Genomic DNA, 14,240 nt, shown 5'->3' on the forward strand with positions numbered 1-14,240 from the left:
CTATTCGAAACCTGATTATTTCAAAAGCATCGATTATAGCTCGACGAGAAGGAAAATATTTAGCTTATATTTCTGTAAGAAGTGTTTCTCCCCCATTTTGTCTTTTCAAAGAAATCTCTATTATTTACTAAAGTAATCTGATAAACCTAAAGAAATGTCCGCTAACATTACTGCTACATTAACCAAAGCCCCCGAAAAGAAATTCTGAAGATTAGAGAAAATCTGAAATGCGGAAAATAATAGTTTTTTTTTCCTACGTATTTTTAGAAAGACTTAGCTCAACCACGTTTGCTGTTGATTTCCCCTTAGAATGTTAAAGAAATGCATTAAGTTCTCGGAGAAAAAAACCGTGGAGTACAAAAAATTAATCTCTATTTATTTTCAGAGCAGTTTTTGCTCATAAAACAGATCCAATTACTCTAAGGTATTTTTCAAAAAAAGCTTTAGTTTCTTACCTCAAATTTTGGTTGCGTAAGTTTTATGTTTTTGGTAAATCCCTAAAGATTTGATGATGGTTTGTTTACATTTTTCTTAATAAAAAAATTTTTTTATAGAATATGATAAATGCTGCATAATTGTTTTTTGGCTTTTTGACTTTACTTTCTGGTGTAAAAATGCTATTGGTTTTTTGTTCTATATATTATAAAAATTGTGGAAAAATAGATTAATAATAAAATTAACTTTGTTACTTTTTTAGAAAAACTTTTGTTTCATAAATAATAAAGAGTTTGCAAAGCAAACATAGACGTTTTATTACTAATTTTTTAATTCAATTTTGTTAAAAAATAATAGGACAAAAGAGAAAAAAAATAAAGTTGCGCCTCGTGATGAAAGTACTAATAAACACTTTCATAATCAGCCAAGTCTTTCAGAGGGAAAGAGGGTACAAACCTTATTTAATAATTATTAAAGAGAGAACAGTTATCAAAGTGACACAAAATCGTTGCGCTCCTCAATAAAAGTTAGGGAAAATCTTGCAAAGAAAATCCGTGAAATGTATCGTTTTAGGGAATGAGGGAAATCTTAGTAATTGTAATTGGTCTATTAAATAGGTCCAGGAAAAAAGTCTTTCCCACGAATTAGTTAAAGGGATAATCTCTAAAATGTTAATTAATGCATGCTTGAACTAAAAATTTATTAGAAGACAGGATGTGTATTTTAAAGTGTGAGAAAGCTCGTTTCGATTTGAATAATATATTGACACAAATATTTACAGAAAAGGAATAACATAAAAAGATTAGCATAACATAAAAAGATTATATATATATACATATATGTTAGGGGTGTCTCGTAAATGCTACGATAAACTTCGAGGGAAGATAGGACACATCATCAGGATTAAAACTGCATAAGAACCAATGTTCAGAAATGTCGTCATATGCCGCTAGGAGTACTTTCTTATTATGAGCTGTTTCTTCCTGCGCTTCTGATCAGTGGACAAGCACCTTCAGCCGCATACAATGATATTTCAGGGCATGGGTTCCTATGAAATTTTAATTATAATGGTATGCCCTAACTCCCCTAAAAGTTCGTCACAACATTTACGCGACCCTTTGTTGTATATAACGTTATTAATCTTGTACATTTCCACAAAAAAATGGACGAAAAATATTATGCAACAAAACTCTGTAGGTTTTGGAACAAAACTAATTTTGGATTTGAAATCTCACGCCCGAATAAAGTATTAATAACAATAAAGTACACCAAAATAAAGTACACCGAATAAATACAACAACAAAAAATAGTTTCCTTGTGTTATTAATACCTTAAGTGTCGTACTATTTACTAAGAAAATCCTGATCGTGTCTATATCGTTATTGATTTCTCATTACTTATAAATATTGAGGATGTGCTACTCTTAATACACTCTCTTTATCAAAAACCTTAACATCTTCTCAATGCTGATACTTGCATCCATAAGTTTTTCTTTTTGTTCTTTTGCAACATCAGGGATCCATTTTCTTCATCGAAACTATTCTCTTTTTACATCTGAATACCCCAAATAGATAAGATTCCACCATCCATTTTTACGATCTTGGTACAATACCTCGTTACATAACTAAGGAAAAAAAAGCGTAATCAGCGTTTTATCAAAGCTTCTCAGGAATATGTGATTAAATCCCCTTTTTATTACAAAATAAAAGCCTCTCTCTCTCTGTTTTATGCTCGCAAATTTGCATCTGTTTTTGTTACGCAGAAGGAAATCAATTTTGATATAGACTTTTTGTTTGATGCTTTAATTATTGTTCGGTTAAGCATTTTATAAAACTTATTTATTCGTGAAATACTTTTATTTAATACCATCCTTTATTTTTGGTGCAAGAAATTATTTTGAAAAACCTGAATTTTTTCGTTTATTATTATTAAAATTTTTTTTAATGTACAGGGTTCGTAGGCAAATGGTTTGAGATTTGTGAAATAGGTAAATAACTTTTGAAAATATATAGCTTCGATTAATATCCTGCCATTAATTAAAATTTACTTTTCAGAAACTTTTTCCAGACATTTTTCCAACAAGCATTAAAGAGTTTTGTTGTTTCAGTCAGCAGCGCTATCTGTCGATGAGCTAGATAACTAATACTGAGACTTTTTGATAATAAGTTTTCTGGTTTTAAAAACAAAACGCAGAAAACTGTCTATCTCTATTGTTTTTTTTTTCTTTTTTCTTTAATTTTTCTAATTGCTGGTTATTTTTAATGCTGATTTTCTAATTGCTGGATGAAAATCTAGATTTTATTTGATTCTGCGATATTCACATCTTAAGTTAATGGGCACTTCTCAAACAAGAATCGCTATTTTGCAATGAGGCAAACTAATTGGAAGAATTTTCAGTATTTTCTGATTAGCTAAACAGTGTTTTGGTTAATTGCAATGATCTGTCATACTTTAAGGCAATTTTTTTATAACTAGCTTTAAACAGCTAACCTTCTTGTGAGCTTACGGCTATCAATTTTCAATTCTGTAACTTATTAGATATGAATCAACACAGAAGACAAAGGAACCTTTTGATCAAATATTGAGAAAAACCTATCTTCGTGCAGAACTTTTTGGTGGAACTAAACTGTATTTTCGTTAAACGGAGAGGAAAGGCACGAAAACCTCCCATAGTTGGCCCGGTAGCAAACGGATTCGAACCCATGATTCGTTTATCAGGGACGATATTTTAGGCCAGCACGGTGTTCGGTGCGAGCCGGGAGCAGAATCTGTATTGCTGAACCTTATTCATGTCATTGGGAGGCGAATGTCAAGTCACGAACTCTTAGGTGCCCTATAAACCAGTCGTATCATTGAGGAATTCAATTTATTTATTGTTTTCCAATTACTTTATACTTTTCCAGTTACTCATCAGGCGACATCTACGAAGAACCAGATTTTTAAATTAGCATACGGCATGTAGTTTAATTTTTAAATTATTGGAGAAATTATTTTTACACGGCATATTATCATTGAGGAATTCAATTTATTTATTGTTTTATTTCTAGGTGATGGATGAGGGTGAAGAATCTTTTCTGGAGAAGTTATTGGACAGCATTGAAGCTGCAAACGTTTATGGTGCGGGAGACTGTTCGAGTGTTCCTTACCAGGATGTCGCTGTTACTCTGCCCCTTCATCTGTTCGATTCGCTTGTCCAAAAAGTAGATCTTGTATCCAGAGTTCTCGAAAGCTATTCCTCGCATCATGATCAAAGTAAGCATCCAAATTCATCTCTTTATACTGAAACATCATTCTAATTGATGTAATTAATTATTAGTCAGGATTATTAGTATAGCTTCAATTGAAACTGTGACCTCCATGGACACATTCTGGCCATTTGCAGAAGTTAATTTTATATGCATATAGTACTATTGCACTTAGCACCAAGTTAAATAAAGAAAAGATAGAGAAAAGTTGAAAAAAATGTAATCGTCAAATTCGGTACTACAGAATATGGATTTTAAAAATTAGTCATTTAATTAGCAAACTGGTTCACTGATTCGTTTCTTTTCTGGCATCATTTCATTCATTTACTTTTTACCTTATTTTTACTTACGATATTATCATTAGTATTTTTATTTCCCATGATTGAAGATATTCCTTTGCAAATTAATAAAAATGCTTGGTTTAAAATAGAGCCTTTAAAAAGGTATCTTGCGTGCATTGAAAAGGTATAAATACGATTAAAGTACCGATATTATCGAAGCATTGGTACTCTCTTTAGATTTCAGCAATACTTCTTATTGATAGTATCAGTTGGTATCAGCACTTTTTTCTGATAGTATCTAAAGGCTGCAGTTTAAGAATATCGAACATTGAATATTTTTCTTAAATATATAACTGTATATTCGTTTACTTTACGGTCATTGTTGAAGAGCCGACCCTATTTTGAGTTTACGACTCAAAATAGTGATGTTCAGCTCCATGGCCTTATAATTTTGAACCCGATTCAGAAGACAAGGGAACTCTTGGATCAAGTCTTAAGAGAAATTTGGGAGAAAATCATGGAGGACTTTAATCTAAGAAAAATTTTTCATTAAAAAACAACATTTCAATCAATGAGAAAACGTTGGATCTCAAAACAAAGTTTATATCAATGAGAAAAATGTATTTAGTAAAATTAATTTGAATAGTTAGGATTGGTGTATTCAAAAATAAAAGTCAGTTACATACGCAAAAGAAAAAATAATTATTTTTATTGGAATTAAGTATTTATCTGAAATTTAAAGCTATTAAACGATGCAAACTTAAAGTAAAATTAAAATACTAAGATATTTTAATTTTATTTTCTGAAAATATGCAATGTTGATTCGAAATTAATAAAATAAGAAGCATTGAATGAATTTTACATGTAAACTAGTTAATGAATCCTATTTACCAAATAGTAAATCTTTGAAAAATAATCTGGAAGAATTATTGTTGCTTTTGTTAGAAAGAAAGAAGTATTTAAAGTGCAAGAGCTATTTTGCAGTTATCTAACGAAATTTGAAACTATTCCTTTCATCGTATGCAAATCCCCATCGATACATTTGCAACCGGGGGAACTTTTGAAAAGAAAAATTACGTTTTACAAAATCCTCTTCAGATTCAAATAATGTAGGAAGTAAATAGCTGAATAAAGTTGAGAAATATAACTGCTGAATTAGACTGTTTTCGGTCCTTTTACAAATATATTTCGAAATGAAAACTACTAAATTCATCAGTTGAATAAATAAAAAACTGTATACATTGATTCTAAAATTAGTGATTCTTTAAAATAAATATAATTCATTTAATTGCAAAATTGCAGAATGCCTTCATTTCTAACTGATGTTCCTTTTATTTATTTTTAAATTAAAATAAAGGTTTTAAACTCAATTTAAACATTGGTTCATAATTTATACATAATGTATTTTATTACAGGAAAAAAATTAACTTCGTGTGCGATTTTCTGCAGAGAAAAAATACTAAAACCTCATTTACCCAAATGCTTTGATCAACTTTGCCTAATCAGTAAAAAATTCTTGATAAAATTATGGTAAAAAGTACCTGCACAGAGGATGCCATCATGTTTCACCGTAAAATCCATTGTTACTGAAAAAATATATACAGTAATTTCCGGTGTAATATTTACTTAATTATAGTGATTCTGTAAACATTACAGTAAAAACTACAGTATATCGGATTTTTTGCTCCGTAAACTTTTACGGTAAATTGGATTTAATAGATAGGTTACTGGCATGCTGAGTTTCGAAACTTTTTACTGTAATTTATCAGGAATTTTTTAACAGTGTACACTTTTTCCTAGAATTCATAAACATTCACAAAGTCATTTTTAGGGGTTGCACTCGTACTTATTTGATGATAAAGTATACAGAATAAGGATACGTGTGCAAAAGTTTGACGTGTAAATGGCATCCAGTGTTTTACTGACACATTTTCTCTCATTTGTAGAATTTTTTAAATAATTAATTATAAAAATCATGGTTATAAAAAAAATTCGTTCATGTGTACAACTGGAACAATTCTAAAACAAATATTTTTTAATTGTTAATATTTAACGTAAATTTAAAATCTCAAACACTCAGAGATGTTGCAAATTTAATTGCGAAAAAAAAATCCAACAATGGTTCAAAATCCGTGAAACAAAAAAAGTTTAAATGAATTTGATGTCATTAGTCCGCTGTTAGAATTTCCATTCTGAAAATACGGTTAAATGGCCGGCAGCAGTCTGTCCATCAGATTAACATTAAAGTTTATGATTAGGAACATTTTTTTACCTTTACGGTTTTAAAGCAGTTTACAATGGTACGGTTAAAAAACACTGAATTCAAAACTATACGGTTTTGTAACTATTTACAACTAGCATAGTTTCTAAACCATAAAAATTAATGTTAAAAGGGCATTGGAGCTTTGTTGGTGATGCGCCATTTATGCGTTAATGATAGTTTCGTATTCTAATAGTCCAGGGTCACCGATTGAAGAGTGCGGGACATTGGAAACTCTTCATGTATTGAAGAAATGGGAGAAATATTGTAGTGTCAAATTTTGATTAGAACCCCTGTACTGCCGGTCATGAAATTAACCAATTTTCCTTCTCAGCTACAGTATGTACTCAACTGCACGAAACAGAATGGCTTCATAAGATGGGCCTAGTTGGCAAGGTTAGAATTCTGGTTGTTATCTGTATTAGACTAAAACAATAAATAAACGTTTTTTCTGACACTTACAAGTTTGAATATCATCTTTTTTGTGGTTTTTTGACAGTTTTGGTTGAATATGATAAAATAACGATTAAAGAAATTGCTATTTAACCATTTTTACAGAGAAATTTCAGACAGTGTAACTAAAGTATCGAATTTACTGAACAATAATTCTTAGACAAATAATCAGAAAGAATTGTTATTGTTCATTTCAGAACGGAAGAAATCTTCGAAATACCAGTGCCACTTTGTAGTTTACAAACGAAATTCAAATCTATTCTTTTCATCGCATGCAAATTTTCATAAATGCGTTTGCAATATTATTAACCACTGAAACTTTTGAGAAGAAAATGGCATCTTGCAAAATCTTTCTTCGAATTCAAATAAGGGTATGATGTAAATAGTTGAATAATATTGAGAAATATAGTTGTAGGATTACTTAAGGTATTTACTGCACTTTTACAAATATATTTGGAAATGAAAACTCGAACATTCATTATTTGAATAAATGAAAAACTGAACAGCAGGGTATATTCTGAAACTTTCGTTTCTTGGTAATCGATGCATATTCATTTTAAATATTCTTCTGAAATTTCGAAATACCTTCTTTTAAAATTGATATGCTTTAATCTTTTTATTTAAATAAAAATCTAAGACTGGTTAAAAACACTGTTTTGCTTTTTATACATCTTTTATTACCATTTTATTTATAAAAAAAATGCACTCCATGCGATATTTTTACACAGTGCAATTAATAATTTAACAGAACACTTTTATAATTTTCGATCCAATGTGTCATAAAGTCATTGTTGTGTTCTCTGTTAATGAAGAAAACTTTTCTATAACACTGAAAAAAACAAATTTTAATCTTCAAATAATATTGACTGTGTGTTTTAGTTGTAAAAACGATTTAAAAAATATTGAATTTTTAAAAAAATTTGCTAATAACTTTGCGTAACATAAAAACTGCCTTTTTAATAAAAATATGTGTCTCCTTATAGTTTTGGACAAAAAAAAAACAAATCTGTAAGTCCAACACCATGCCCTAAAAATCTACATTTTAACTTGGAAAATTTACATGCTTCGAGAGCACACTACTACAATTTACAGAAAACGGACAAGCTTTCTCATTAATAGTGAGACCATCACCAACTTGACATTATTTAGGAGATCTTGACAAAATTTATGGCAGCACAAACTTCATCTACCTTACCAAAGTTGCAAGGCTCTAAATACATTAAGAAACAAGACAGCTGAGAATTAACTAGAAACTTCGCAACTTTTCTCCTAAGAAAATGGCGCGTGTTGAACCATTTTGGTTTTTATTTACATGTCAAGTACTTTTTGTTTATAAGTAATCACGTAATTTAACCTAAATTACAGAAAAAACTTTCACATTTGTTGTACAAATTGTTGCATAATTTCTGAATGTCGGATTATCTTTTCGAACTTTAATAAAATTAGTACCCTAACACTTTTAAATTTACAAAACTGTGGTTGTTCGAAATATTGACATTTTGGGTCATTTTCATATTCAGCAGAGGAAGTTGAGTATCGATGAATAAAACTTAAATTAGCAGTGCACAAATTCAAAATAGTTATAAATTCCAAATAGCATATTAAAAGCACAAAAGCTTTATTTTATAGGACGACTAATTGATCTAATGTGCTTTTGAACCATAAATAATTTGCTTTTAGAATTTTCTAGTGCACTTTATTGACCTATCTTCTATAGTTCCATTGACTTTACAAACAATTAAAAACACTTAACTATTAGTTAAATTGCAAAAATTAGTTTGTGTATGAAGTCTCTCAAAATTTACATTTTTGTCTTTCACAAACAAATTTCACTTACCAAAGATGAAACATCTGAAGCAATCTAGTTGCGACGAAAAAATATTGCATTCGTAAATAAATCACCCTTCATAAATTTAGAAATTTCTATTCCTTTAGTTTGTTTATTCAAATGGTCGAGTTTCTTTCAAACAATTCTCCTAAATTACGCGAGTCCCAAATTGGAATTATGCAAACAAAAGTAATTTATTTGATTAAATTTCTGTAATACGGTTAGCTTATTCCACGGTTTAAATGAAAAGTCTTCTATAAATTTTTCCTTTGTTAGACATTTTTCCAATAAACATCATTGAAAACCTCATTTAACATTTCGTTTTTCTTTTCGTTCTTCTTTTATATATAAATATGAATTTTTCATTATCAAATTAATGCTTCTAATTTATTAAATTGGTTATTATTTTGTGTCATATAATTGAAAGGATAAATAAGCATACACGAGTATTGGCAAATCATCCTTGTTTTATCTCTAAACATAGTCCGTAGAGAATCATAATTGAATTGTAATATTCTATGGGATAAAACACAAATACGAAATACAATTTTTGTTTTGCTTAGACTAAAAATGTTTTAAGTTCATTTTTTTAATGAAATTTTTTTTTTCTAAATTATTTTTTATAACTCAAAAAATAAATATCAATCCTTAAATCTATGCTGTTTTCTTTGGAAACTTATGAAATAAATATGATTATATGTAAAAAAATATTTTTTGTACGTAAATTAAAAATTATTAAAATTAAAACAAGAAGATTAAAAGAAAACAGATTAATCTACTTTTGTTTCCTCCAGCCCTCTGAGTGTTAGTTCAGGCTTTTTCCGAACATTTAGCTTTAATCTTTGCTGCATCAAAAAACATGTTTCCGCTTTGTTATTTAATGGGAGAGTGGTGTTTAGCAGGGAAATTTCAGCACAATTTTATCCAGGGACTGAACACTTGAAGGATTAGACCAGAAGTCTCTAGACATTTTAGATGAAGGGCCATACCAAATCTTCCAGTAAGTTCTAAGGCCCAATCAAGGAAATAATTAAGGGGAAGGGTTTTCTCTCCCGCCCAGCTTTAAAAATATAAGAAAATCAGTTCTTTATTCGTTGTTTGGGAATTTATGTTTTCCAAAGCATTTCAATCATCTTGCCTCTCTCTGGTTAAATATTTTGAGTTCTTTGAGTCATTAGCACGAGACTGTACTTCTGTAATGAGTTCAAATTTTATTTTAGAACAATAACTAACAGGTGATGATTTATGAGATGAGAGCTCGTCATTTATTTTCAATTTCTGAGACAGATTTCGCAGAATTAATAACAGAATACCCAATTTCATAAAATAAATCAATGCGTTTCTAAATAATAATTTTAAAAGTTTTAATTAAGTTGAAAATTTTGAAAAAAAATTAAAACTTACATTGGCGGGAGTGGGCTAGTGCGGAAATATTTTTTACAAATTTGTTAAAAAAATCATATTCAATATAATTTTTAACTCATTAAGTATTTTTTAACAATAATTTATTCGTTTGCCTGCATTCTGGTTTATATATGAAATTACAAACTTTTTTAGCTCTTCCATAGTAATTTTTTTTAATTGTTGCTTTTGTCCGTACTAGACCATGGGGTTAATTTGGACAAACCAGTGTGGACAAAATCGATGACCTATTAAGTAGGCATTTATTACAACTCAGAAACGTATATCTAAAGCCAAAATGAAATTAATTTCATTATAAGTATTTTGGGGGAAAAAATATATTAGCATGGATTACTGGACTGATTTGTACTAGAGAATTTCATTATGATGAGAAAGATATTTTGCGCACAAAGAAATATTTTGGAAGGCAATTTCATTTATTTGATAAATAATTTGAAATTCGTTTTGTATTTTACCAAAAAAATTCAAAGTCACCAGTAAATGTATTTGGAGAGGCAGCCATAGTTGTTCTAGCTGCTACTGCCGATGGAAGTTTGGAAACAATTATTATTATTTTTTTTTTAGATTTGAAGAAAGAGATCTTGAGAATTTTTAAAGTCTTAAGATTTTTTTTTTCTTGAAAAAGGAAGATTAATGAGATAAGTCCATTTGTTTTTTTTTGTTTTTTTTTAACAATTGAGAATCATAATCTCCAAACTTCCAAGCAATTTCATTATACCAAAATAATGGACAACACTGTTTTTTTTAAATAAATAAATAAATTTAGTACTGGTACAAAGTCGTTAACACTTATTCAGCCAGTGTTGTGAAGAAGTTTTAATTTATTGAAGTTATACTTCTTATGCGACTTCCAACAAGGTTGCGTTAAACGTTTAACACTACATTTTTATTGGCCGGGAAATCACGTGGTAGGATCCAGTTTCCCCTCATTCATTTCCATATTGTTTTGGTTCTCACTAGCATAAAAATAATAAAAGTATTGTTTTTCTATAAATATTTTAGTTTGATACACATATAATTTAATAGGGTAAAATTTTTTATTTTCAAATTTAGTGGATAAACAATTGTAAAAAATGAGTGAAAACAATCCAACGGACAATGCGACGGATTTAAGGTTATGTCAAGGTACGTCTCTTGTGAATATCAATTGATTGTTAGGTTTTCTCTTCTGAAATTACATTATGACGCATTCACATACATTATTAATTCAAATACATTTTCCAGGGCGAGACGATGAGGCAACCACAAGCACTTCCACTGGTTCATGAGGTCCACGAGGGGGAAATGCACAATGTTACCGTGATTTCAGAACACGGAAGCGAGCGGAGCAGAAAAAGAGTCGTTGAATAGAACTAGTGATCCTTCTACGACTGCTGATTCTTCTACAATTAAAGTCGCAGATTGCGAAGTTTAACTTCTTCCGCGCGGAGGGGCTCCACGCACTATTTTTTTATATATAATTTGGTATCATTGCAATCTTTTTTAAAAAAATGCTTAGTTATAAATGAAATATCAGCTTGAATGCAGTAGCCCTACATTCATGAGTTTAACAAGCCCCACGAATACATATGTTTGATTGTACCTAATGCTGATAAATTGAAACTATACTCGGTGTAAAAGTTATTATGAATATAGGCAAAAACAATATTATTTATAACGTATTATCACCTTTTGTTGAAACTCTGAAAATGAAATATATACTCTGATAATACTCTGATAATAAAAGTAAAGAGGACATTTGAAAGTCACTCTTTCACAAGTATTCACAATGTGTTTATTAATTGTCACATGGAAGTGTACATCAGTTGTCACAATCTACAATATTTCACAGAGGATATTTGTCCAATAAATAAAAAAGTTATTCAAGATGTTTACTCTATCCCATGTTCACACTAGTCCCTCTCATTCCTACCTGCCCTCCAGGTATGCTACGAAGAGACTGATTGGGGATGGTTTTGAAGACCATGCTCTTGGATGAAGAGCTTTGATCTAGTCAACGGCAGATCCAGATCCTTGTTGCACACTGTTAAAATTTTCATTCTTAAATTATGGTCTAGTAACTGTCCATCCGATTAACCTTAAAGTTTACGGTAAAGAGCATTTTTTTCCTTTATGTTTTTGAAACCATATACGAAAAGTATGGTTATAAAACCATGAATACAGAACTATACGGTTCTTTAACCATTTACAACTAGCACTTTTCAAAAACGTGAAATTTTTTTTAAAATTTAACTAGACATAAGAGCTCGGCATTTCGTAAGGTAATGGGCATTGGAGAGTGCCGGACACTGGAAATTCTTCATATGTTGAAGGAAATGGAGGAAATACTGTGGTGTCAACACTAGGACTCGAACTCCAGTTCTGCCGGTCCTGAGATTGACAGATAAGACCACTCGGCTATGATATGTATACGCAGTTGCAAAGAACTAAGTAGCTTCATTAGGTGGTTCTAGTTGGTGTGATAAAATTCTGGTTGTTAAATCGTATTAGGTGAAAGCAGTTAATAAACAGTTTTTCTTACACTTAACAGTTTGATTACCATTTTATTTATGGTTATTTGACTGTTGTGATTAAATATGGCAAAAAAACCATTCAATAAATTGTTATTTAACCATTTTTAGGAGAAATTTATAACAATGTAAAATTTCTAGAATAAATCTGCTGAACTAACGCCAAAAAACCAAATTTGTCTGCAACCCCAACGCAGACTGTCAAAGTTTATTATAGTAATAATTCTGCTCAATCTAGCATACACGCATTGAATTTTGGAAAACATAAGGTCCTTAAAAATTATTTATAAAAACTTTGTTGTATAAATAAGTTAAATTTTATACAATAGTCAAAATAGAATAATTCCCAATACGGTACACCTGTAATCAAGCAACAGAAAAAAAAAATTTACTTTTTTTTTTGTTTTTTTCGGCGCTCTCTCAATTCTTCCTTATAATTTTTATTAGCAACAAGCTTAGATATGTTTTTAAAAAAATTTCCCCAAAATTGTTTGTTTACTTTTAAAAAAAGAAACCTTAAATGAAGAATAATCTACAGATGTTGTAATAATTTTCCCCTAATTGGTTGTTTACTTTTTAAAAAAAAGAAAACTTAAATGAAAAAAAACTACAGATGCTGTAATAATTTACTCCAAATTAATTGCTTACTTTAAAAAGAAATCTTGAATGAAAAATAATCTACAGAGGCCGTAATAATTTCCCCCTAATTTTTTTTAATTAAAAAAAATAAAACTTAATTGTAAAATAATCTACAGATGTTGCAATAATTTACCCCAAATTGTTTGTTTACTTTAAAAAAAAATTTAAAAAAGTAATTGAAAAATAATCTACAGATGTTGTAATAATTTTCCCCAAATTGTTTGTTTACTTTTTTTTAAAAAAAGAAAAGAAAACTTAAATGAAAAATAGTCTACAGATGCTGTAATAATCGGTAGCACCCACTGTAGTGCTGGAGAGTTCTGCGACAATTAAGGCAAATACAATGCTTGTTTTCCCTTCCAGTACTTAAAGTTTCCTTAACAAAAATATTGTTTTAAGACATGCTTTAAAATTGCATGATTACTTAAAATAATTAGTTTAATTTGCAGGAATAGTTTTTTTTATTTTAAAATTGCTAATTATATCTCTAGTCGAAGAAGATAAGTGACATAAAATTATCTTTTTTTTTCTTTCAAAGCTCCTTGATCAAATTAAATAACGATTTTTAAGGAGACACATGCTAATTTTATGTCTGTTGTAATCCATTGAGATATTCTAGAATGATGTGTAAAACCTTCGACGCAGATGGGACAACAGTGTCTCTTTTGTGTTGTGATTTATTTTCTGGCCCTCTAATTATAAGCAAAAAAAATTTTAATGTTTCGAATTATAAAAATATAGTTTAATAGTTAAGGAGAAAATATGTTAGATAAACTGAATTATATTTGTACTAAAATATAAAGTTCAAAAGAAAGTAATTTTGATCTTTTTTCATTCATATTTAAACAATAATTGATTTTGCAAATTTAAAAAAAAATCCAATGATGAATAAGTGTTTCGCTTACATCTAAATAACAGCAAGTAAGTGTTAATAATTGTTTGGGAGTAAACCATATTTGGAAGATTTCACCTTTAACACAGAAAAAAATACCACTGTCACATGTTAAGTTTCATAACTATAATTTATTAAAATCCTAACTATAATATTCCCTTAGTTTAAACTATAAAAAATTATTAAAAGTAAGTTTAATAAAAATTCTGAGTTAAAGGGTTAAGTTTTACCTATTTTTAGCTAACGTTCCGGTAACAGAAATTCTTTAACACGAA

The 14,240-nt window shown here is 29.3% G+C and overlaps 1 protein-coding gene across 1 annotated transcript in view; it reads left to right on the top strand.

The window, feature by feature from the left end:
* LOC107456269 (putative G protein-coupled receptor CG31760) overlaps positions 1 to 14,240 on the top strand; it is a 263,150-nt gene that overhangs the window by 161,349 nt on the left and 87,561 nt on the right. Inside the window, exon 3 of the mRNA XM_087153064.1 lies at positions 3,483 to 3,687. Coding sequence (XP_087009190.1) covers positions 3,483 to 3,687 — 205 coding nt within the window. The remainder of the gene's footprint in view (positions 1 to 3,482; positions 3,688 to 14,240) is intronic.

The sequence above is a fragment of the Parasteatoda tepidariorum genome, chromosome 10, assembly GCF_982258835.1.
Source record: "Parasteatoda tepidariorum strain Cologne lab strain chromosome 10, Ptep-v5.0, whole genome shotgun sequence".
In the NCBI taxonomy this organism is placed as follows: Eukaryota; Metazoa; Arthropoda; class Arachnida; order Araneae; family Theridiidae; genus Parasteatoda; species Parasteatoda tepidariorum.